The sequence below is a fragment of the Miscanthus floridulus genome, chromosome 8, assembly GCF_019320115.1.
Source record: "Miscanthus floridulus cultivar M001 chromosome 8, ASM1932011v1, whole genome shotgun sequence".
In the NCBI taxonomy this organism is placed as follows: Eukaryota; Viridiplantae; Streptophyta; class Magnoliopsida; order Poales; family Poaceae; genus Miscanthus; species Miscanthus floridulus.
Window position 1 is genome coordinate 64,046,343 of NC_089587.1, and position 25,664 is coordinate 64,072,006.

The following is a 25,664-nucleotide window of genomic DNA, read 5'->3' on the forward strand; positions in this document are numbered from 1 at the left end:
AGGAGTGTACGAGCTTGGTGGCATCAGCAACCGCCGTTGGCCAGTAGAACCCTTAGCAGAAGGCGTTTCCGATGAGCGTTCGAGGCACCACATGGTGCCTGCAGGCTCCTGTGTGTAAGTCCCAGAGTAGAGCTTGGCCTGCCTCGGTGGTGATGCATCGTTGGAGGATGCCAGATGGGCTTCGCCTATACAACTCACCATTGCTAAGGACATAAGTTTTGGCTCATCGCACAAGCCGTCAGGCTTTGGTCCTGTCTGCAGGAAGCTCTCCTCAAACGAGGCAATCAAGGAATGGGACTAGCTAGTCCGTGCCCTGGTTGGCCTCGGGAGGCTCTACGTCGACTTCCATGACCTCGAGCTCGGCCAAAGGGGTCTCGGTGACAGAGGGGGCCTCAGGCCCTGCGGTGGGCTCGACCGGTGGGCCCTCTTCCGTTGCCGAGGCATAGTCGATGGATGGCTTGTGGAGGTCTCTGACGAAGACATTCGGGGAGACTGGGGCCCGTGCTGATGCCATCTTTGCCAATTCATCCACGGCCTCGTTGAATTTTCACGCGATGTGGTTGAGTTCGAGACCGTCGAACTTGTCTTCTAGGCGACGTACCAACTTGTAGTATGCCTCCATTTTGGAGTCATGGCAGTTCAACTCCTTCATCACTTGATCGATGACGAGCTGCAAATCGCCCCGTACGTCGAGACGCCATGCTCCAAGTTCGATGGCGATCTGCAAGCCATTGACGAGGGCTTCGTACTTGACTGCGTTGTTGGAGGCGGCGAAGTGGAGACGAACCATGCAGCGTATGTGCACTCCGAGGGGTGAGATGAAGAGCAGACCCACGCCTGCCCCGGTCTTCATCAAGGACCCATCGAAGTACATGATCCAGCACTTCGCTTGGACTTGAGCAGGTGGCAGTTGGGTGTCGGTCCACTCAGCCACAAAATTAGCCAAGACCTGAGATTTGATTGCTTTCCGAGGCGCAAAAGACAGGGCTTCCCCCATGAGTTCGATAGCCCACTTGGCTATCCTACCCGAGGCCTCTCGGTTATGGATTATCTCTCCCAAGGGGAAAGACGACACCATGGTCACCAGGTGGGACTCGAAGTAGTGACGCAGCTTGTGTCGAGCCAAGACTACAACGTAGATCAGCTTCTAGATGTGGGGGTAGTGTGTCTTAGTCTCGGAGAGCACTTCGCTGATGAAGTAAACATGTCGTTGAATGGGCAAAGCATGCCCTTCTTCCTACCTCTCGACTACTACGGCCACGCTGACCACTTGGGTCGTTGTGGCGATGTAGAGTAAGAGGGTCTCGTCCTTGGCTGGCGATACCAGGATGGGAGGATTGGTGAGTAGTGCCTTGAGCTTGGCGAGGGCTTCTTTGGCCTCGGGGGGTCCAAGAAAAGCGTTTGGATTTCCTCAATAGGCGGTATAGAGGCAAACCTTTTTCGCCAAGGCACGAGATGAAGCGGCTCAGGGCTGCAAGGCATCCCATAACCCTCTACACTCCTTTGAGATCTCAGATTGGTCCCATGTTGGTTACGGCCGAGACCTTCTCTGGGTTGGCCTCGATGCCGTGTTCTGAGACTATGAATCCCAAGAGCATGCCTTGGGGGACCCCGAAGACACACTTCTCAGGGTTGAGCTTGATGTCCTTCTCTCTGAGGCATTTGAAGGCTATCTCCAGGTCATCGATGAGATCACCGGCCTTTCTAGACTTGACCACGATGTCGTCCACATAGGCCTCGATGGTTCGCCCGATGTGCTCGCCAAAGACCTAGGTCATGCACTGCTGGTATGTGGCCCCTGCGTTTCTGAGGCCGAATGGCATAGTCACATAGCAGTACATGCCAAATGGTGTGATAAAAGAAGTCGCGAGCTGGTCGGACTCTTTCATCTTGATTTGATGGTAACCGGAATAAGCATCAAGGAAAGATAGGATTTCACATCCCGCAGTGGAGTCAATGATTTGGTCGATTCAAGGTAATGGGAAAGGGACCTTTAGACAGGCTTTATTCAAACCGGTGTAGTCTACACACATCCTCCACTTCCCATTTTTCTTCTTGACTAATATAGGATTAGCTAACCACTCTGGATGGGACACTACCTTGATGAATCCGGCTGCCAAAAGCTTCTGCACCTCCTCGCTGATGGTCCTGCGCTTTTCCTCATCGAATCGGCGCAGGCGCTGCTTCACCGGTGTGGAACCGGCCTGGATGTCCAAGGCGTGCTCGGTGACTTCCCTCGGTATGCCCGGCATGTCCGAGGGACTCCATGCGAATACATCGGCATTCACGCAAAGAAAATCGATGAGCACGGCTTCCTATTTGATGTCGAGGGTGGCACTGATCCTCAGCGCCCGGTCATCGGGATAGGTGGGGTCGACCGGGACAAGCTTGATGGCCTCCGTGGGCTCGAAAGTCCCGGCACAACACTTGGGCTCGGGCAGCTCGCTACCAAGTCGGTCGAGGTTGACGATGAGGGTCTCGGCCTCTATGAGAGCCTCGGTGTACTCGATGCATTCAACATCGCAGTCGTATGCATGCTCGTACATGGACTCGACAGTGATGACGCCATTGGGACCCGGCATCTTGAGCTTGAGGTAGGAATAGTTGGGGACCACCATGAACTTGGCATAGCACGGGCACCCTAGGATGGCGTGGTAGGTTCCCTTAAACCCAACCACCTCGAAGGTGAGGACCTCCTTGCGGTAGTTGGAGGGAGTGCTGAAGCAAATGGGCAAGTCGATGCGCCTGAGGGGTCGCATTCGTTTCCCCAGCACGATGCCGTGGAAAGGCACGACGCCACCCCGAAGCTGCGATTGGTCGAGCTCCAGGAGCTCTAGGGTGTTGGCGTAGAGGATGTTGAGGCCGCTGCCTCCGTCCATCAACACCTTGGTGAGTCGGTGTTGCTAATGATCGGGTCAACAACGAGTGGGTACTGCCCCGGGTTTGGGACATGATCGGGGTGGTCATCTTGATCAAAGGTGATAGCCTCCTGAGACCAGTTGAGGTACCAGGGAGTGGCCACCTTCACCGAGAAGACCTCCCGGCGCTCCCTCTTTCGCTGGCGTGCCGTGAGGCATGCTAAAGGCCCGCCAAAGTTCATGAAGGCGTTGTGCACCTCGGGGAACCCATCGTCCTTGTCGTCATCCCTATCGTCGCGTCCCTCCTCTTGGCATCGTCACTAGGGAGCCCGAGCTTGGCATAGTAACATCGGAGCATGGTGCACTCCTCGAGGGTGTGCTTCACCGGGCCCTAATGGTAAGGGTAGGGTTTCTTAAGCATATCATCGAAGAGCCTGGGGCCTCTGGGGCCTCGGGGATTCTTGCGCTCTGCGACCACGACTAGACCGGCCTCGAGGACCTCCTGCTTCCCCTGGCGACCCTTTTTATTTTTCTTGGGGAGGTGGGGAGCCGAGGCCCCAGGGGCCTCGTCCCTCCGCTTCCCCTGGGCGTCGCTATCAGGGAAGATGGTCCCAACGACCTCTTCACCCAAGGCAAAGTTGGTGGCGATGTCGAGGAGTGCGGCTGCCGAGGTTGGCACGTTCCGGCCTAACTCTCGGACCAGGTCACGGCAGGTGGTGCCGGAGAGGAAAGCCTGGACAATTTTCGAGTCGCCGACCCTGGGCAACTCGGTGCACTACTTGGAGAAGCGTCGGATGAAGTCTCGAAGAGACTCGTCTGACCCCTGGCGACAACTCTTGAGGTCCCAGGAGTTCCCGGGGCGTACGTATGTGCCCTAGAAATTCCTGACGAAGACCTTTACCAAGTCGCGCCAGTTGTGGATCTATGAGGGAGGGAGGTGTTCGAGCCATGCTCATGCCGAGTCTGACAGGAACAAGGGGAGGTTGCGGATGATGAGTAGGTCATCGTACGTGCCGCCTAGCTGACAAGCCAGGTGGTAATCGGCTAGCCACAGCTCATGGTTGGTCTCACCGCTTTACTTCGTGAGGTTGGCCGGTTGGCGAAACCGGGCCAGGAAGTGAGCACTGTGGATGGCCCTACTAAAGACTCGAGGACCAGGTGGCCCGGGAGAAGGGCTACGGTCCTCCCCACTATCATAGCGACTACCTCGGTGGGGGTGGTAGCCTCGGGCGGGCCCCTCATTGTCGTGGCACCGTCGCCTGCTGACCACATCGTGGTCGCCTTGTGCCTCGCGTCGGTCGCCAAGGCGATCATGCACCGAGGGGACCCTATTGGCCATTGGTGCCCGAGTAGGCTCGGGATGAACCGAGGCCCCTCTACCCTACCGAGGCGACGCCGTGGGTAGTTTTGAGGTGCCTCTGTGCCATCTAGAGGCAGAACTTTCGGCCTGCTGTACCGCAGCTGTCTCGAGGAGGTCTCGGAGCTCGCCGTGGGCCAGTCGCCCCTCCGTGGTAGAGGGCTCAGGCATAGTTCAGAGTAGCATTGCCGCTGCCATGATGTTCTGGCTAGCGCGATTGAAGATAGGGGGTTGCTCACCCCCTACGTCGTTGTTGATGCGGTGGTGGACGTCGTGAGCCCTCCGCTGGGCTGCTCCACCATCACCGCAACCCCGCTGCTCCTGCTCGAGGGTGTTTTGGAGCTGCTGCAGAAGGAGTCGGTCTTGCTCGACCTTGGCTTGGAGCTCACAGAGCTGCTCCAAGTCAAGGCGTCGAAGTTCCTCGGGGGCGGGGTTCTCGTTCCATGCCACCGGGAGCTCGTTGCGTGGAGGTGTGGCATCACCTGCCCCCTCGTGGAGCGGGGAGCGGTTGTCTGCCCCTTCATCCTCATCGCTCGCTCTTGGCATCCCAAGCCCGATGTGGAAGCACTCGCGAGTGGGGTCGTATGTGCCTTCGTCATCGAAGTCGAAGTAACCGAAGCAGTAGTCGCTTGTGGCCAGGAAGCGGCGCATGGCTTTAGGGTCATGGAGCCTAGAGAAGTCCGCTCTGGCCCACGCCTCGTCCTCCTCCAAGGAGTCAGCATGGGAGTGGGTCGAGGTTATGGTGTCGAGGTCGAGGGCGAAGCGCTAGTGGCATCCTGAGGACTCCACGTCATGAGCAGAAGCGTAGGCGGAAGCGCAGGCGGCGGCGGTATTGCCAAACCTGAAGGGGTACGGGAATGGTGTCGTCGCTGAGCTCCGCTCTATCGGAGGCGACTCCTCAGGAGGTGGTGGGGCAGAGCTTGATGACGGGGCGTCACCGCGTGCCATCGGCGTCTTTCCCTTGCCCAGGCTTAAGCTGGACAGGTCCCCAACCAGGGACTCCATACCAACAGTCAGGCATGGGATACCGGCGGAGCGCGGAGCGTCGCCCTGAGCTTGCGCGGTGTTAGGGTGGTCCCACTAGCGCCGTGTCTAGCGAGCGCGATGAGAGCGGCCACCTGGGCACCGTCTATGCCTGGGCGGTAGGTGTGTGATGTCGTCGTCAGTCGGTGGGGCTCGGGGTGTGAGGAGTACCATGTCGTACTCAGATCCTAGAGACATAAACTCTAGGCTCCCAAACCAGATCACCGTGCCGAGACGCATTGGTCGTATGGGGTCTGCCATCCGAAACTTGTTGGGATGACGAAGCTAACACGCAGTAGTGCCCCTACCTGGCGCGCCAACTGTCGGTGTTTTGGACCGGCGGGTCCTCTACCAACTAGTGAAATGTACTGTGTACCCCTAATCCTGGATGGTGATGCAAAGAGACACAAGGTTTATACTGGTTCAGGCAATAGGTGCCCTACGTCCAGTCTGAGAGATTGATCTTGTATTCCTTGCACTGAGGTGCTCGTAGTAGGGGGTTACAAGCAGGGCGAGAGAGGGAGCTGGTCCTAGGTCTCTGCGTGGAATGGTGTGGATTGCTAGAGATGTTGATCTCAGGCAGCGGGGGAGTGCACGTATTATAGAGTGTTGCGCGCTGCTTGCGCGGGTGTGGGTGAGCCTACGTGAGTCTCTGCATCTAAGTGTCTATCTGCGTTCGTGAGTCCATCCGTGTTTGTGAGTTCATCGTCTCATGTCCAGAAATGGCCCTGGTCGCTCCCTTTTATAGCTGAAGGGGGGACAGGGGGTGATACATGTGTTCGCTACGCGGCGTCCTGTAAGTGGAGGTGGTGTTTCCGAGCCCTATAGCTAGCCATTGTGGTGGTATGGTCAATGGAGCGGTCCTATCCTTGATGTACTAGAGCGACATGCCGGTCATGACCGATCCTGAGCGACGTGGGAGCTCTAGTGATAGCTTGATGCAGGGCATGGCGGACGACGTGACAGTCGATGTGTGTCGACAGCGTAAAGGGTCGAGGCTCGGTTGGTGCCGAGGCCGAACCACTATGGGGGGCTCGGCGGGCGCGAATCCCAAGGCTGCTGAGGCCCTGAAGCGGATTGCCGAGGCTCAGAGGGAGCAGTTGGATCTGTACACTGATTCTGAGGCTACAGGGACTCGGACTTGACTCCCCACGTCGCACTATCCTTGGAGCAGTCGGGGTTAGGCAGCACAGTGCAGCACAGGCGTCCGTCGTGGGCACAGTGCCGAGTACAGCTGCCGATAACCCCTGCCCTGTCCCGTCCCGGACGGCATGTTGTTGATGCGACTCCCATCTCGTCGGTCACTCCGATATGTCGAGCCGTCGTTCGGCTGACGTCGCGGGAGCGGTTGAGCGCGTTTAGTTGAACGTGATGTTCTGTCAGAGAAGTTGGTCAAGGCAGAGGCGACGGGGTTGTTGCCGAGCCAGCCTCGAGCGAGGCGGAGAATTGGTACCCCGTCCGAGGCCTTACGAGCCGGCCTCGAGCGAGATGGAGAATCGGTGCCCCGTCCGAGGCCTTACTAGCCGGCCCCGAGCGAGACGGAGAATCGATACCCCGTCCAAGGCCTTACGTGAGAGGCCTCGAGCGAGGTGGAGAATTGGTTCCCCATCCGAGGCCTTTCGTGCGAGGCCTCGAGCGAGGCGGAGAATCGGTAGCCTCGGACAAGGTGGGGGTTAGCCAATAGTTGTCTCTTGGCTTCGATTTTTACAGGGTCTAAGTGATTTTTTCGATCCTTGCTTAGGGGACCCCTTTTATGGTACTCGACAAATACGGTTGGACAGTTTTAGTACACATACTTAATACCAAAAGGATAACAAATTGTACCATTCAAGTATATTACCACGTATCTTTGAAGCGGGGCTCTCTCCAGTTGTGTGTCCTCCCTAGTGGTAACGTCGTACACATCTTCGATGCCATCTTTCTCTGAGTCCTCGTCAATCACCACGTCAGTGTATGGGGGCTTGATATGTGTCCTCGTAGACCTATGAAGCCACCGCAGGTACTCGTCGAAGGTGTGCTGGTCATGTGGAGGACCCGCATGGACCAGATGTCGTACCCTATTCTGCCACAAATGGATGAGCGAGCTGTGTGTCACACGCCAATCCTTGGTCTTGTACCTCTTCCTACGGTCATACCTGCAACAAAACGATGTTAGTTGTACCACACACCTCTGGATTGTAGCATTGTTATTAATCGATAACGCACCCATGCAATTCTTGGTTGGTGGAGTAAAGCGGTGGTGGACAGCCTGTCATTCTTCCAAACTGTCTGTAGACCCGGATGGGCAAGTGAATCTCGACCACATGAAAGAAAATAAGAGGGACATCGCAGCGATACTCATCTGACTCGTCCCTAGTGATAGGACTAAGATAGTCCTGGAGCTCTGGAGAATCTCAAGGACACCAATGCACCTAAAATTTCATAATTGAGTTAGGTTGTGATATAGTGTACATCGAACAAGACACATGTATGATAGTAAAGAGAGCGTAACTTGGTGCTGTGTCAGGACATCGAGACCGTCCGTGTACTCCCTGTACTTGCGCCTCGCATTTCCTCTAACCTGGTGCTGTAGGGAAAGTGCTAGACCCACACACGAGCGAACATGTCGATCAGAGCCTCCTCAGCCTATGGGTCCAAGTAATCAAAGCGCTCCGTAATCCAGGACGACGAAACCCCAAAACTTTTCCTAAAATTGACCAAAGAAAATGAGACCCCATGGCTGCAGGAAAGCAATGCAAGTGTTAAATAGGCTTGAATTACTCACTTATTTTTCTTGGAAGCATCGTCGTCCGGTGGAAGAAAGCCAGTAAACTAAGTCACCAGCTCCCTCCAGTGATCGTTGTCAACTATCCCTGTCACTGGAAGTCCCCCCAACCAAAGGCCTAAAATAGCCTTCACGTCCTGCAACATCAAGGTCATCTCGCCACAGGGTAGGTGGAACGTGTGGGTCTTAGGCCTCCACTTGTTATAAGAATAGAACGACTGTTAGTTGCCTCAAATTTGTTAGAAGAAAGTTTACATACAAAGAATGCACTCGCACCTGTCTACAGTTGCTGTAAGTAGTGCTGGATCAAGGGGCGGAAGACCGTGGTTGACAACACGGACAAGCTCCAGGAAGCCGGCACGCCGTATGTACGGCGCATAACGCTCGTCCCACTGGTGCGCCCTGGTGTGCGTGCGAGGCCTCAAAGGAGACAAGGACACCTCTGCGTCATTGTCAATCAAGATGTGTGCTCGGTGCTGGTCGTCGTACTCCACCTCAAGAATGGGGTACAACGGGTGCTGCGTGGGAGGAGCCATCCTGTTACGAATTGATAAACAAAGCGTTAGAGTATTCAAATTAACAAAATTTAAATTAACATTAGTAAATTCACAAACAAATCACTAACCTAACTATCCTAAATCCCTAAACCCAAAATCCTAACTATACTAGATAATAAATACATAATCAATCCCTAAAATACCTAAACCCTTTTGGGTTTAGAGTAACCTAGTATCTATACCCAAAATCCCTAACTAAATAACTAACTATAAATTAAATAATAAATACATAAACAATCCCTAAACCCAAAATCCTAACTATACTAGAACACACAACCTCAAACCTACGTAAATCACAAACAAATTCACTAACCTAATTATTCTAAATCACTAACTATCATAAATCAATACCAATCATAAAACCCTAACTATCCTAAATTACTAACTATCCTAAATCACTAATTATCCTAAATCAATAATAATCAAAAAATATGAAATCAACCCTAACTATCCTAAATCACTAATTATCCTAAATCAATAATAAGAAAAAAAATATGAAATTGAAAGGAGGTACCTTAGGAGCGGGCGGCCTTGACGCGCCGGCGTTCGTGGCGCGGCCGGCGCGGGCGCTGCGCGGTGGCTGGCGGCGGATGGGCGGGCCGGGCGCTGGCGACAGGCGGGCGGACAGGGTGCGTGCGGGCGGGGCGGGCGGCCACGCGGTATTTATTCGGCTCTGCCACGCCATGGATTAGGGCGCGACACTGCCGCGCCAAGATCAGTGGCGCGGCAAGAGCTGCCACGTCAACGGTCACCGAAACCGGTCGTCGCCACTTCAGACCTTTGCCGCGCCACCATGCATGGCGCGGCACAGGCATTTGGCCGCGCCAGGATAATAGGCGCGGCCAAAAGTGTTAGTTTAAAAAAAACTTGCAGCGTTAGATTTAAAATTAGTTATCAAAAAGTGTTAAAATTAAAAAAAAATCCCCCTCAACAACCCCCCCTTGACGCTACGCGCTCCCTTCCTGAATCCTGATCGGGTCACGGACGCAGAAGTCTTGCAAAACAGAAAGAAAGCGCCGCCGCCCGCCCTGGCCCCATACGCGTCACCACTGCCCTGGCCCCATACGCGTCACCGCCCTTGCAGCCGAGCGTGCGGTAGAAAGAAAGCACCGCCGCCCCTCGCCGCCGAGCATGCGAAAGAAAGAAAGCGCCACCACCCTCGACCCCCATGCGCGTCGCCGCCCTTAGACTGTCTCCACATAACTATATGGACACCCAAACTCAAAATGGTAGTAAGAAACTCAAAATCAGCCTTCAACAGAGTATCTATACGGCTATACGAGAGATCTATTTTGGGTTGTCTGAGAGGCATAACCTAAATATGAGTATTCTTTCTTCTAGAAATCTATTTACAGAAAGAATTATCTTTTTGGTCTTGTTGTTGAAGAAGATGCTGAATATGTATTGAACCTTTTGTCTATAACGCTACTTAAATGACGAATGAGTTTTGTATCTCGGAGGTCATTGGAGATAGCCTTACTGCCGTGTGCGCCGCCTCTCGTGTCATCGTGTGCTGCTCGGCTCTTGTTGGAATGGTTTTCATTTACGTTTCCTTTCTTTTTACTAAACAAAACAGCACCTTACTACTAACCATCGTCATCACTAAGCAGGCACGAGCACACAAACACACAGTGACACAACACAAAAACGATTATTGGCGCGGTGGGGCCCATCATTCATCCACTCAAAGCCCAGGCCAGCATATAAGACAGGCCGACGACCCCCATTCACTCGCCCCGTCCGTCGTCGCAATTGACATTTCCACACACACGCTCGCACACACGCTCTTCGGTTCCCCTCCCCTTCCTCCTTCCCTCCCCGGCTCTTCCGCCCCGCACCATACGTCTTCCGGCGCCCGACGCGGACGGCGAGCCGCTGCTGCTGCTTCCGCCGCTGCCGCCGGAGGAGGAGCAGGGGCAGCGGGGCCAGCGGGTGCAGGACGAGCATCAGCAGGGCGCCGGCCGCTGGGGGCTGTGCCACATGCCGCTCTGGGGGTCCGCCGCGTCCGCGCCGCCGGCAGCCGAGGGCGACGCCGCCCGCGCGCCGTCAGGCTCTGCCGGCGGGGGCGGGGGCGGCGTCAAGGCGATCCGGTCGCTGCTCCCCACCCGCCGCCGCCTGCGCCTCGACCCGACCGCCAAGCTCTACTTCCCATGTAAGCAATTTGCGCGCGGGGCTCTGTTGATTTCTTTCTTGCCCCTGCTGGTGGTGGTTTACTGCTTTCTTTCGACTAGCAACTCTGTTAATTTCGACTAGCAACTGCTGGCGATGCCTTTCAATCGTTTCCGCCTCTGCGGCGTCTGTCTCCCGCTGCTATTCGAGTTCTTGATTCGATTGCGCTGTCTCGTCAAGGCATCGCCTTTCGCGTTTTTTTTTTTTTTTTTTGCTTCTGCAACTCTCCTCTCTCTGCTTGTTCGGTGAAAGCTTATGTTCCTTCTCAACTCTTATTCGTCAGAAAATGGACTTTTTCATAGACGAATAAAAAAGACTAACTTTGTACGACTGTTTGTGTATAGAGATTAAATCGATGGATAGTAAAAGGCCATGGGAGATATGGAAAATAAATTTTCCGTTCATCTGTTTTTTTAGCCTAATTTTGGTCTCTAATTTTGACTTGTACAGATGAACCCGGCAAGCAGGTCCGGAGCGCTGTCAGGATCAAGAACATCAGCAAGTCCCATGTGGCCTTCAAGGTAACTAAGAACTGTCTCTTATTCAGTTATGCTATTATAACCAGATGCTTTTCTCTGAAATGTTTTTTATTGCAAAATTTCCAACCAGTCTGTTCCTAACTAGCTTACCACTAATTGCTGCAACTAGTACAATTGTTAAGCCCTCAGCTGCACAGTACACATCAGCAGAGCACTAATTTTAAGGATCTTTGCTGTTCCAGTTCCAAACGACTGCACCAAAGAGTTGCTTCATGAGGCCTCCTGGCGGTGTACTTGCTCCAGGGGAAAGCATCATAGCAACAGGTAATTGAATTTGAGCGCTAGCTGTGGTGCTCGCAAGTTATAGGCCTAACCCGTGCATTCCATTACATCAATTGCAGTTTTCAAGTTTGTTGAGCATCCGGAGAATAACGAGAAGCCATTGGACAAGTGCAAGGTTAAGTTCAAGATTGTCAGCCTCAAAGTCAAAGAGCCCGTGGAGTATGTCCCTGAATTGGTAAATCCTCTCTCCACCAGCCCTGGTAGACTCAGTGTAGTGTTCAATTTAAATGTTGGAAACCTTCACTTACTGATCAGTCATTACCATTTCAATGCGTGCCTAAACTGAAGTTGTTATTCCTTCCGTTGCAGTTTGATGAGCAGAAGGACCAGGTTGCAGTCGAGCAAATTTTGCGGGTAGTATTCTTGGATGCTGAGCGCCCAAGCCCAGTAAGTCTGAGCAAAACCTTTTCTTTTCTTTTGAATTTTCTTTTAATGCAATGCAATTAGTGAAGAATAGAAAGGTTGGCTTATGCATTTTGGCAACATTTGTTTTGTAGCAAATGGATAAACTTAAGCGCCAGCTTGCTGAAGCAGAAGCAGCGCTTGAGGCACGCAAGAAACCTCCAGAGGACAATGGTCCCCGTATTGTTGGTGAAGGCCTTGTGATTGACGAATGGGTAAGATTATGGCTCAGTAGTTATTAATGACAGTGCCTAGTCTTTTAATATAGTGTCCAAGTATTCGAGATGCAGCTCTGCCTCATGTGCTCCAACGTTAATTTCTTGATTATATTATTCCAGAAGGAACGAAGAGAGAGATACCTTGCTCGCCAGCAGATCGAAGGTGTTGATTCAGTGTAGACACGAGACAGCCCTGTAAACTATGCAGATTGAACATACCATTTTATGGGCACGAACTCCAGTTGTCAAATGGTTTTGGAGCTTAATTTTGTGAAGGTTCCGATTGGAGCAATCAAGCAACAATGAGGCAGGCTTTGTGTAATTAGAATTTGAGCTTCACGAACTTCTGTCTTGGGTCTGGATGTGTGTAGATAATCAGCCACTGCTTGACAATAATATACCTCCTGTTCTAAGCCATGTACTCAGTGTTGTGGAATGTGGGACTCAATATGTGAATGTGATACATTCCCGAGCTGCTGTCCTGTCAATATTAAAAATGTATTTGTAATATCAAAAGGCACACTCCAAGGTGATTTTAGTGATAGTTCTGCCATCACGTTACAGTAATTCTTCCATCCACTTGCTTATACAACTCATACTGAAGCTGGAAAATAATGTTAAGAAGTCAGCTTAGTAGCAATCATCCATGGAATATTCTCTGAAGAGCTGTTATTAAAACATGTCATGCCACCCTGAGATTTATGTCATTCAGTTGTCAGTTGATTGGTCCCATGAAACATTCTGGGCTAGGATTAGCATCTTGTAATCTCCTCATGTTCCTTTAATTTTGATGTGTGTGTGTGTGTGTGTGTGATCTGTGCTGTGCTGATATAATTGTTCTTGTTCCTTTGTGTCCATCTGATCTGTACTGATGCAGCTGTTGAGCTGGAGGAATTAGGTACAAGTATACCTAACCCACCAACCAAAGAGGTGGGATGATAATGGAACTTTATTTTTAGTCCTTTTTGTGGCCTGGACAAGCTGTTGCTTTCATGGAATTCGAGTATTGGGTGATTTCTTAAATGCTTATTTCAGTTTCATAGCCAGATAGATGTGATCATACATCCTTGACTTTTGAGATTGAATATGTGCAAGTTGCCGCTTGTATAGTATTTAATTATTTCACTTTCAAAGAGACAAACATGCATGCGTGAGAATAATCTTTTGTGCAATATGGACACTTGTTTAGTGAAGGGTTATATTCGTTGAACACCTTAAAACGGGTATTTTGCCGCCCAGCGGTGATGCAGTTGCAACAGGATTGCTCCATGTAGTACGCGTTCTAGAATGGTTTGAAAAATTCAGATTCAAACTTGGCTTTCTCTTTCAAAGATAGAAATGGAAAGATCAGCTTGACTTTGAATTTTCATCTGAGATGTTGAAGTTTACCAGAGAACATTTCTTAAAAGATTTGGACCAATCTCTGTTTTGCTGCAACCTCCCTGTTCATGGGGAATATATGTTTTCTAGTACATCTTTTTCTTAAATTGCGCATCTTGCCCTGTGTTTGAGGGAACTGTCTGCCCCACTGACGCTCGTAGTGTTCAATGGTGTCAAACACACAGATAGTTATTTACTTATTTTGTACAACATTATGAGGCAACTCAACTACAACATTATCGGCTCAGCTCATAGCTGCTCCACAAACTTGCCAGAATGTCAGTACTGACTACCAACTTTTGGCACCAACATTTTACCAAACGCCAGAAAAATCATGCAACCAACTGAACCACTAGTTCACTACCATGGGCGGGGCAGCGAAGACAGGATTTCACACAACAAAATCAGATCCAAATTGACCCTTTTGCATATCACATCTTAGTGGTAAAAAAATAGCTATTAAAAGAATCATACTCAGGCCGCAAAAGTGCAGTACAACTCTCCAAAACAAGGTAGGTACAACGGAATTTCTTCGTGGTGCACTATACAAAGTGCAAGGGAACTCACATTCTTCCCTTAACAAAAAAAGAACATTTATGTGAAATCAGACTAAAAAAAGTGGGAAGAGGCTCTATTGGCCCCGTTCATCTGAATATATATTATATGTCACAGCAAAATCTTTTCCCTCTTGATTATATGCAACTCGAGTCTCTTCCGAAAATGAATCGGCGCGTCCAGTCAGATACCACCAGCATCCTCGTGCGCCAGCTGATTTGTTTGCTGAATCCATAGAACAGAGAACATCATCAGACATACTGCTGATGAATCACAAATATGGGCAGAAGAGTGGTAGCACAATCTACTTTGTTATCACGGAAAGGGAAACACTTACGTTGCGTACACGGAGTACCAGAGCCACTGGGTGCTGTGGCCAATGGAGATCCAGTCCCCAGGAAGTTGTGCAGCAGTTTGCTCCCCTCCTAGTGGGGCGAATTGGCCCAGATGCCGGTACCTGGAGGGTCAGGAAAGTAATAGCATTAGATGCTGTACAGAAAAAAGTGGATGCTTTTGGAGGGCAAAGCATGGTAAACAGCATTTGGATCAGAGTGAAGGTCATGATCAGCCAACTATGGAAACATTGATCAATTGAGTGGTGGAATAGGAACCTGAAAGGGCGGAAGCGATGGCGGCCTTCTCCCCTGATGCGGATTGGACCTTCAGGGTTTTCTTCAGCATCCTTCATCTTATTAAAGCACCTAGCAAGATATTGGCCCTGCTGCGACGCGACCTGTCAGGAACAAGCAAGTCAGAAATTGGGCAAGAGCGTGATCCTTCAATTCGATTCAGTTGCTTTGAAGCCATCAAGCCAGTTCTCACCTGAGCAGTTGCAGGTAAGAACTTGACTTGTGAATCCACGAGTGCAAGAGCCTTCTTGAATTCCTCGATGTTCAGTTCCATGGATTCCTTTTCAGCATCTCCTTTGGCACTCCTTACTAGATCAGCGATGCCGTTCATCTGCCTGCTCTTAAGGTAGAGCTGTACTTGTGGGTATCTCACGTAGATATCATGCAGGATATCTTGAATTTCTTTCACAGTCAAGGTTCCAGACTTGTCTTTATCTGCAACTCTGAATATTTCTGAAATGTCCTCCTGCAACCATTACACATCAAGATCATAAATACTTGAAGGCAGATAACAGTTTAGCAAAAGATTTACTACTAGTTAGCTTAAAATCGTGTATTACAGATAATCAACACTAGACCACTGGAATACAGAATTGCCACTACATTCAAATTTCCTACAAAGTACCAACCGTATTTGATAATACACATCAAGTGAACCAGTGGCCTTCATGAGAACTCCTATTGAGATTCATTGGCTTATGAATTTCTTTTGAAGGAATATCTTTTCATGACATCTCACTTCTTATGAATCAATAGACAGAAAGTTAGGAATGTAATAGTGAAATTTCCATAGATAGGTTTGTGAGCAAACGGTTGCAATACAGACATGGCAGAAACTTTTCCTGAAGGGGAATAATAAAAATTCAGGCAAAACCCAAACAAATAAGTAATAAGCTTCCTTTACATACCATTACTTTCCTCTGGTTTATTGTAGCACAGTCACCTATAGCATAGACACCATCACATTCACGGACCCTTAGCCATTCATCAGTAGCTAAGACACGCCGATTGGCCTGTATATGCAGACAAATGTTCAGATGGCTAACTTAACTGCAGAAGAATACTAAATGAACACTTGAATTTTATATCTACCTGGCCAATTTGTTTCATAAATTCTACAACGAATGGACGAGTCCCAATACCAGTGGACCAGACAGCCATCCCATAAGGAACTGAAATATCCCCAGTGGCAGGATTTTGCATGGTAATAGCATCCTTAGAAACCTTCACAACTTTATATCCAGTTTTCACATCAATGCCATCCCTTCCAAACTTATCCTCAGCAAAGTTAGTTATCCTCTTGTCAAACCTTTAGGAAATGCAAGCAACCATTAGTCTAGGAAGCAATGTAACTTATGCCAGGTAAATTTGCTGACAAAATTCTTGGGGCAATAGTTAACCATGGCATGGAACAAAAACATAAAAGATGAAACCCCATGTAGAGCATCAAAAGTATGAAAAAAATCAGATATTCATATGCCTTACATGGTCAGTATGTGATCTGCAGCTTCAATCAATGATATCTTCACAAGGTGCTGAATCGAGGGATAAAGCTTGGATAAATCTTTGGTAACAAAATCATGCAAAGACGCTGCAAATTCCACTCCAGTAGGTCCACCACCCACAACAACGAAATGAAGATTCTTCTTCCTCTCTTCTTCATTCAGGAAGGGGAGGCTTGCTCTCTCAAAGCAGTCCATCACACTCCGTCTGATCTTTTGAGCATCCTCTACTTCCTGCAATTAAATAAAGGAGTACAAAATGAGTAAAATGATGTGGCTTAAAGCTAAATAACCATGCAAATTAAGTAAAACATTTTTTTAAAGTAAAATGTTTATCTTAGATAAGTCAAGAGTTCAGATATGGTTCATTTTCCATGTAGACAAGTTACAGCTATGGACCTAACAATATACATATACAAGGAAATTATGTCCTGCATTCATAGTGGAGGGTTAACTCCGCCTATGTTGTCTCAACATAGCAGGTCCAAGCCCTGGTAAAGGAGGAGGGTTGTGTTAGGCGTGGCGAGCCAACGTTAAATCTAGCCATTCTAATGGAGATAAAACCCGAAAGAAAATCGTTGGGGCGTAACCCTCTTAGCGACGCGCCATATCGGAACCCGGGTATGGTGTTAAATGAGCAAGGGCCGGGTCGTCACCCCCCGTGACGCGCCGTGTCGCGATCTGGGCACGGTGTCAAGTGATCAAGGATCGGGTCTCGCATCCTTAGTGGCGCGCTACATCGGCGCCCGGGTGTAGTGAAAAATGAGCAAGGGTCTTCACATCTGATTCGACGGGTGCGACGGGTAAGGAAGCTAGTCGAACCAACTGGGATCCGTTTAGGCAGTTGGAATGTAGGGTCGCTTACATGTAAGTTGAGAGAATTAGTTGATACCGCGACTAGGAGGCGTGTAAATATATTATGCGTTCAAGAGACTAAATGGAAGGGTCAGAAGGCGAAGGAGGTGGACAATACAGGTTTCAAGCTTTTGTACACAGGGACAGTTGCGAATAGAAATGGAATAGGAGTTTTGATTGATAAGAGTCTCAAGAATAGTGTGGTGGGAGTGAGAAGGCAAGGAGATATGATTATCTTAGTCAAGCTTGTCATTGGTGATATGGTCTTGAACGTAATTAGTGCGTATGCCCCCCAAGTAGGCCTCGACGAGAGTGTTAAGAGACAGTTCTGGGAAGACTTAGATGGCCTGATTAGAGCTGTACCCAGTAGTGAGAAGCTTTTTATAGGAGGAGATCTTAATGGGCATGTAGGTACTACAAGCGCAGGTTTCGAGGCAGTTCATGAAGGTTTTGGGTATGGTAGTAGGAATCAGGAGGGGGAGGAAGTTCTAGACTTCGCGGTAGCTTTTGACCTGATGATAACCAACACTTTCTTTAGAAAGAGAGAATCTCATCTAGTGACCTTCAGTAGCGGACAACGCTCTAGCCAGATTGACTTTGTCCTCACAAGAAGAAAGGACAAACGAGCATGCTTGGGTTGCAAGGTGATACCAGGGGAGTGTGTTGTTTCTCAACATAAGCTTTTGGTGGCAAACTTTCGTTTTCAGGTGCGTGCCCGTAGGGATAAACAAGCTAAGATTGAAAGAACAAAATGGTGAAAACTGAAAGGGGAGACGTCAGAGGTATTCAGAGAAAGGGTTATCAAAGAGGGCTCTTGGAAGGAAGAAGAAGACATAAACAACATGTGAGAGAAGATGGCAACCAACATTCGGAAGGTGGCCTCAGAGGTGTGTGGATTAACCAAAGGAAGCAGAGGCGAGGCTAAAGATACTTGGTGGTGGAACGAGAAAGTCCAAAAGGCTATTAAGGAGAAGAAAGAGTGTTATAGACGCTTGTACCATGACAGGAATGTGGACAACATAGAGAAGTACAAGGTGACAAAGAAGACTACAAAACGAGCTATAAGTGTGGCAAAGGGTAGAGTGTACGGGGATCTTTACCAACGTTTGAGTACGAAGGAAGGAGAGAAGGATATTTATAGAATGGCTAGAGTTCGTGAGAGAAAGACAAGAGACTTCAACCAAGTTAAGTGCATTAAGGATGAAAGAGAGCATCTCTTGGTGAAGGAGGATGAGATCCGACATCGATGGCAAGAGTATTTTGACAAATTGTTCAATGGTGAGAATACGGACACAACCTTTCAGTTGGATGACTCTTTTGATGACACCAATAGGCGTTTTGTGCGGAGAATCCAAGAATCTGAGGTCAGAGAGGCGTTGAAAAAGATGAAAGGAGGTAAGGCGATGGGACCGGATGGTATCCCAATCGAGGTGTGGAGATGTCTCGGGGACATAGCTATAGTATGGCTAACCAAGCTGTTCAACCATATTTTTCGATCGAACAAGATGCCTGATGAGTGGAGGAGAAGTATATTGGTACCGATCTACAAGAATAAAGGGGATATTCAAAGTTGTACTAATTACCGGGGAATTAAGTTGATGAGTCATACTATGAAGCTATGGGAGAGAGTTATCGAGCATCGCTTGAGAGCAATAATGCGGGTCTCTATGAACCAATTTGGTTTCATGCCCGGAAGGTCAACCATAGAAGCTATTTTCTTAATAAGACAAGTTATGGAGCGGTATAGGGAGAAGAAGGACCTACACATGGTTTTTATTGACTTGGAGAAGGCTTATGATAAAATACCAAGTAATGTTATGTGGTGGGCTTTGGACAAACATAAAGTCCCAACAAAGTACGTCGGGCTCATTAAGGATATGTACAACAATGTTGTGACTAGAGTTCAAACAAGTGATGGAGACACGGATGACTTCCCGATTAGGATAGAACTACATCAAGGGTTAGCTTTAAGCCCTTATTTGTTTGCCTTAGTAATGGATGAGGTCACAAAGGACATACAAGGGGACATCCCTTGGTGTATGCTTTTCGCGGACGATGTAGTGCTAGTTGATGAAAGCCGAACAGGAGTGAATCAGAAACTGGAGTTATGTCGGGAGACTTTGGAGTCCAAAGGTTTTAGACTCAGTAGAACTAAAACTGAGTATATGAGATGTGACTTTGGCACTACTATTCGGGAAGAGGAAGATATTAGTTTGGAAGGTCAAGTAGTGCCTAGGAAGGATACCTTTCGATATTTAGGATCAATGCTATAGAGAGACGGGGATATTAATGAAGATGTTAGCCATAGAATCAAAGCAGGGTGGATGAAGTAGCGGCAAGCATCGGGTGTTCTATGTGACAAAAGGGTACCACAGAAGCGAAAAGGTAAGTTTTATAGGACGGCGATTAGACCTGCTATGTTGTATGGTGCAGAATGTTGGCCTACGAAAAGACGACATGTTCAACAGATAAGTGTCGCGGAAATGCGTATGCTTGCGTTGGATTTGCGGTCATACAAGAAGGGATCAAGTTCGGAACGATGATATACGTGATAGATTAGGGGTAGCACCAATTAAAGAGAAGCTTGTCCAACACCGATTGAGATGGTTTGGACATGTCCAACGGAGACCTCCAGAGGCACCGGTGCATAGTGGAATCCTAGGCCAGGATAGTAACGTGAAGAGAGGCAGAGGAAGACCGAAGTTGACTTGGGTAGAGGTAATAAAAGGAGACTTGAAAGGATGGAATATACCCAAAGACTTAGCCTTAGATAGGAATGCTTGGAAGACAGCTATTCACGTGCCTGAACCTTGATTGCTTCTGCTGGGTTTCAACTTTAGCCTACCCCAACTTGTTTGGGACTTAAAGGCTTTGTTGTTGTTGTTGTTGTTGTTGCTGATTCATAGTGGAGGGTTACCTTCAAGAAGTGGCAATTCTCTACCACGCCAGGAGTATTGAATGTATTTGTCCTAGCTCCAACTGCTATCACGAGATAGTCATAGTCAACCGAGAACTCGCCATTCCCAACATTCGAGCGACAATGGATTTTCTTGCTTTGTGGATCAACCTTGAAGCACTCTGCTTCCCAAAATTTGATTTCTCCACCTTTCTGTAGGCATCAGAGACAACAAAACGAATATCAGTCCGCTGGCAATAAATGTAACCATCTAATTGAGGTAGTGTACTAGTGTTCAATATTTTGGAGTGATTCAAACATGAATAGTGTTTGTTCCTTGTTTACAAAAGGAAAAGAAACAAAATATGGCTGTTTCCCAAATGAAATGAGTCATCCACTAATTGTATGTGTGGGACTAAACTTGCTGACTTGCTGAGGTGCAAGATGCAAGGTCAGAAAGATGCCAACTTCATTGGTGCATCATAAAAAAGAAAACGTCCTAATGTTTTCAGTAAACAGTGTTGAATGAATTTAGACAAAGAATTCAAGCTGCTGCTAGACAAACATTCAAGTTATGTAATGTAGGTATATATACAACAATAATACAGTGGTTCTTTTACTGCATACTGAACATTGTCAGCTGCGCATTGTTCTATTGCTCTGGTTCACAAATAAATCTTAGATTAAGGCAGAAGAACTGCATCCAAAACTGACAAATGGCTCTTTCAAAACAAGGATGACCAAAGCACAGATAATAATGTAAGTGCTAGAATGAATTAGCAGTCACAAAGAACCTGCATAAGTTCTGGAAAACAGCATACCTTCTCCAAGATCCTACGGATTGGCTCAACAATGCTCCTAGGCTCAACTGTTCCAGAAGTGACACTCGGCAGCAGTGGCGTAAACGCAAAGTAGTTCCGAGGAGATATAACCTGCACATCATACAATCTGCTATCGAGGTTCCTCAGGAATGTGGTGCCACCCCAACCAGTCCCAAGCACCACGACTTTTTTCCTTGGAGGAAGTTGCGGCTTCTCAACAGCAGCATCCGATCCGGAGTCAGCATATGCGACGAGGCCTCCGCTACTGCAGATACAGTAACTTGTGAGCAATTGAGCTGAATGTAATCTGTGTATATTCTACATTAAGGCCGCCTCATTATTGCCCAGTAGTATTCTAAGAAACGGGATGGCATGTAACAGACTGCAGACTGCAGACCTTATTGGCAGAACATAAAAAAGTTCTTTTTTGAGAATTATTTTCTATACATTGTGATGTTTCATTCTGGATTTATACCGAACAAGCAAATTATGCAGATTACTTTTCGTTGTTACATTAGGGAATCCGAAGAAAAAAGGAAAGCCTAGTACTTATAAAAGACAGCAGCATGTTCCACGTTAGTTCGGCACATGGTTCCCATGACACGGTACACATCAAACAATGGTTGTTGTTTCTACTGGTTTGTGGCCGTACCAGTACCATAATGACCTCGCCTTTTTTTAATTAAACAGTAATACTTGCATTAAGGAAGTGCTGAAACATCGTGGTGCTACGGAACTGAGAAATGGAAGGCAAGTTTTTTTTTCTTTGTTGGTCTGATGGGCCATCCAGCGTTGAAAATTCAGAGCTGGAGTCTCACCTCACCACGACGTGGGGACTCACATCGCAATTCACATGTAGCACTGGAGAAATCAAAGTGGTTTTTGTTCTTGGGCACATGGACCACTACGGAATATTCATATGCAGAGAGCAGTGTCCACGAAGACGTGGGGACGCCTCCAATTTGCAATTTTTTTATTTCTAGGTGGGGCAAAACAGTTTTTGTTTTGTTCATCTCGCTCATCTTTCCTTGTTTTTTTTTTTTTTTTTGAGAAACGTTCTTCTCGCTCATCTAACATCATTTGAGAGGGACTGGAGCTGCGTATGCGAAAGCAGAATCGAACAGGGCAACTGGGCAAGCGAGATTTCAGAGGTTGGGAAGGTGAGAGAAGTCCGGACACAGGCTGAACATGTAGCAGGAAACGCCAAGATCCGCGGGGATGGAAACGCCAAGGTAGCAGGAAGGAAAGAACTACTGCACAAGTCCCTCCCTCCAAGATCCTGATAGAAAGGGAGCGGAAGAGGCCAGCCGCCGCCGGCGAAATTGATCGCAGAAAGTCGCAAGATCCCAATGTATGCATGACCTTTCAAGGACTCCAAGGCAGAGGGACGGACATGTATACTAGTACAAAACAGAGGCGGCTACAGAGTACAGAGAGATTGGCGGAGGAGGAGAGGAAGAAGGGGCGGATGAATCGAATCGATGAGGTACCTGGCGGCTGCGACGACGAGGAGGAGGTTGGAGACCCCCGGGCGGCGGCCGGACCCCCGGGACGCGCCCTCCCACAGGAACGCCGCCCACCTCATCTCTGGCTCCGCCCCTCGGTTGCTCGCTCGCTCGCTTGCTCCGGTGATCTTGGAACAAGCAGCACACGACCCACCCACGCGGCGGCGAAAGATGGGAGAAGGAAGGCTCGGAAGCAGAATGGACGGCGCGGCAAAGGAAAAGGAGGCTCCTTTATACTGGGAGGAAGGAACAGCTTCTTCAACGAAGGACTACTCGGAGGCTCGGAGCCTACAACGAAGCGAGCGAGAGAGCTCCGCCGACTGCGATTTCCATTTCCTAGTCCAACCTCGCCAACCTTTTTCTTTCTGTGTGTGTGCTCGTGGCTGGCGGCGAAGCGGAGGTTGGTGACTTCCGTGTGGGGCCCACCCGGGGTCCGCGAAGCTGGGCCTCTAGTTGCTTGTCCTCCATTTTCTCCGCAAAGCGCCATGGGACGGACACGTGGTCGGCATGCTCAAGCGAACCCTGTGCTGTTGCTGTGCCGTTGTGTCATGACATGTGGGAGAGTTGGCAGCTTCGGCCTTTTCGCCTTTTCTAATCGGCGGCAAGCAGTGTTCCAGAATCGCGGAGATTTCTGGCCACATTTCCTTTCTGTTTAATGATGATAAAAATATATATATACTCCCTCTTTACTCCTTACCACTATTCGCCTAAACAGTCGTTTAACCCGTTTACACACTATGTAAACGCTACACAGTGGTGCGTCGTTTCCGTTTAATCACCCGTTTATCCCGTTTAATTGGCCATTTAGCTCATTTAATGGGACGTTTTGCCCGAATAATGGCTAAACAGTATGTGACCAACTATTTACCGTTTAGCGTTTAGGAAAACATTGCTCCTTACTATATAAAATATAAAGCATTTTTGACTTGTTATGGTCTTTAAAATCATACTTTGATCTTAAAATTATCATAATGTTCTCTCTTTTTTTATGTCATTGCTATCGAAGAAAAAGAGGGGCAGAATATTTTTTGAAGTCAAGAAACTAGAAAAAGCTATGGGTGTGTTCGGCAATTGGTTGTAGCTGCAGCTGTACAACCATCCAACACTGTAGCACATGCAGCATCCGATCAACAGCTGACACTTCAACAAACGACTAGCAGGAGCAGTCTCAAAAGCGGCGGGCCTGGTTCCATCGACTAAACTAAAATGTGGACTAAAATGTTCATTTTTAGTCTTTAAAATGTCAAATACATGGACTAAAATTTGGACTAAAGGATTTAGTCCTCTAGTCCATGAGGGGATGACTAAACTGGACTAAAGTGTTCTGAAGACAATCCTGCCCCTCTTTACTCACCATCCCACCCGTAGACAGCAGCTGTAATATCTTCGTCTCAACAGGGGTAATATTGTCTTTATACAACTACATTAATAGACTTTAGTCCCTGAAACCAAACAGAATCCAAATTAAACTTTAGTTCAGGAACTAAATTTTAGTCCATGAACTAAACTTTAGTCCACGGACTAAAGAAACCTAACAGGCCCTTAGGGCGTCCGCAACAGAGCCGGCGACGTCGCTGGCTGACATGGCTGAGTGAAAAATAAAATAACATTGATTTGCGTTCTCTCTCCAAGCTGGTTCAACCCGTCTCTATCTTTGTTTCTGGGATGACGTGAAATCGCTAGGTGATTTAGGGCTTCTCCAGCACTGTTTTTTTTACCGGTAGCCTGAAGTGTCATATAGACCGAATAAAAAAAAATATTTATCATAAGGACTTACGGAAGCTACGTAGGTTTAAGAAGAGAGAATATGGTCCATACTAAAAAAAAAAAAAGAGGAGGAGAAAATAAAGATGAGACATGACGAAGAAAAAAGTTTCTTTACAAATCACAAATAATAATAGTTTACATTGTGTGAATAGTAGTCTCAATATTTTCTATTCTATGTGGATCACTTTATTTGTACTAGAACCACTAAGATCATGTTCGACTTGCTGAATCTTGACTAAAACTGATTGAAAAATACTGTTATAACTAAATTATTGTGAGAGAAAAATATTATTCTAATTTAAAAAAATAAGCCAAATAAATTAAATACGAGGTAAATCGAACGGGCCTAAGAATGTTAGCCTTCATTATGTTTCCCTTAGTGGGCGCGAGTCTTCTCTCCACTTTTTTTTCCTTCTACGTCAGATTCACCCGTCGACGTAGCTAGCCACTGGGGACGCCCTTAGGCCGTGCTCAACGCGGTGACTTCCTTTAGCTCTGTCAGGCGAGCTAGGCTCGGATGCCAGCGTGCCCTCCAGGTGTCAGTGTCAGGGTGACAGGCAGAGGCTGCTATAGCCACAAGAGAGAGAATGTCTCCTCAAGGAAGAGTTTACTTTCGTTAACTTATAAGTCGTATTTTTTTAAATCTATAAATAATATTTTTTAATTAAATCAGTCAACAGCCTTACTTATCAGAAATGTCAGTTTTTACAGACTGTAGCAAGGTTGGAATACGTGTCTATGATGGGAAGGGTGCCCTCAACTTGCCTGTACCTACCTAGAGGGTGATACTTTTTTTCAGAAGGCAACACTTTTCTTTCTCCGCGTGGGTGAAGCACTTATACACATGTTCGTTTCTTTTATAATTCATATTTTTAACTTATTTTTTTAGTCAGAACAGTATTTTTCTCTCACAGCAAAACAGTCGGAATAATATTTCGACTTGTTTTTTCAACGAAGCGATCGGAGCCACAGTGAACAGGCTCATGTTCCCTCGGCCTGCAAGATTATGGAATTTACGGGGTCTTTGGATTCCATAAGCTAACTAGGAGGTATGACCGTTTCGAGCCCTATCTAGATTATAGAAGTTAGCTTCTATAATAATCTTCAAGAATCCAACCAGGCTTCTCATTGCTGTTCACCACGCCTGCAACTACAGTCTTAGTATCAAAGCTTTATTAGAATAGCCGATCGCACCTCATCAAAAAGGAAGCATCACTTTCCTCGATAATCATGCAAAAGAGGAAGAGCAAGACCGGGGAAGATCTCTTACTTTGTCAATGCACATCCTCCCTGGCTGGTCTAAAAAAAGCATTTCTAGTTACTATGGCAGTGTTTGGTTGGACGCCCAACTGCTATCTAGGCTTCATGGAGTCAATTTTGGCCTGTTTGGCTACTTGGTTGGGCCAGTTAGCCAGGCTTGCTGAGGCTACACTGACCACCTCTTAGCCAGGCCAGCTAGAAATGAGGCGGGTTCTACTTTCCTACAAGCCAGGTTTGGCTAGCATGCGCGAAGTGCTCAGCTCACCCCCTGGCTTCTTTGCCTTCGCTCACATCCGCCTCTGCCTCACCTTCACCTTCAGCGTCG

At 48.1% G+C, this 25,664-nt stretch overlaps 2 protein-coding genes across 2 annotated transcripts; one reads left to right on the forward strand and one right to left on the reverse strand.

Annotated features, from left to right (window-relative positions):
- The first annotated feature begins 10,298 nt into the window (after positions 1-10,298).
- Positions 10,299-12,977, forward strand: LOC136476550 (vesicle-associated protein 4-1-like). The gene is made up of 7 exons (XM_066474429.1): positions 10,299-10,711; positions 11,179-11,249; positions 11,450-11,531; positions 11,609-11,724; positions 11,859-11,936; positions 12,047-12,166; positions 12,290-12,977. Exons 1-7 carry the CDS (start codon positions 10,540-10,542, stop codon positions 12,347-12,349), a joined length of 699 nt encoding a protein of 232 aa, XP_066330526.1. The 5' UTR covers positions 10,299-10,539; the 3' UTR covers positions 12,350-12,977.
- An 843-nt stretch (positions 12,978-13,820) lies between these two features.
- Positions 13,821-22,786, reverse strand: LOC136476549 (external alternative NAD(P)H-ubiquinone oxidoreductase B2, mitochondrial-like). The gene is made up of 10 exons (XM_066474428.1): positions 22,298-22,786; positions 20,808-21,072; positions 20,008-20,199; positions 16,219-16,469; positions 15,826-16,042; positions 15,642-15,746; positions 14,927-15,199; positions 14,716-14,837; positions 14,442-14,561; positions 13,821-14,329 (listed from the first exon to the last, which is right to left on the reverse strand). The coding sequence occupies exons 1-10, from the start codon at positions 22,390-22,392 to the stop codon at positions 14,242-14,244; spliced, it is 1,728 nt and encodes a 575-aa protein (XP_066330525.1). The 5' UTR covers positions 22,393-22,786; the 3' UTR covers positions 13,821-14,241.
- Positions 22,787-25,664: the final 2,878 nt, after the last annotated feature.

Coding starts and splice junctions, on each gene's coding strand:
- LOC136476549 (XM_066474428.1), bottom strand. CDS start 22,392: ATGAGGTGGGCGGCGTTCCTGTGGGAGGGCGCGTCCCGGGGGTCCGGC. Junction 16,043..16,218: donor GCAGATCACATACTGACCAT/GTAAGGCATATG, acceptor CATTTCCTAAAG/GTTTGACAAGAGGATAACTA. Junction 15,747..15,825: donor TTATGAAACAAATTGGCCAG/GTAGATATAAAA, acceptor CTGCATATACAG/GCCAATCGGCGTGTCTTAGC.
- LOC136476550 (XM_066474429.1), top strand. CDS start 10,540: ATGCCGCTCTGGGGGTCCGCCGCGTCCGCGCCGCCGGCAGCCGAGGGC. Junction 11,725..11,858: donor TGGAGTATGTCCCTGAATTG/GTAAATCCTCTC, acceptor CTTCCGTTGCAG/TTTGATGAGCAGAAGGACCA. Junction 11,937..12,046: donor ATGCTGAGCGCCCAAGCCCA/GTAAGTCTGAGC, acceptor TTTGTTTTGTAG/CAAATGGATAAACTTAAGCG.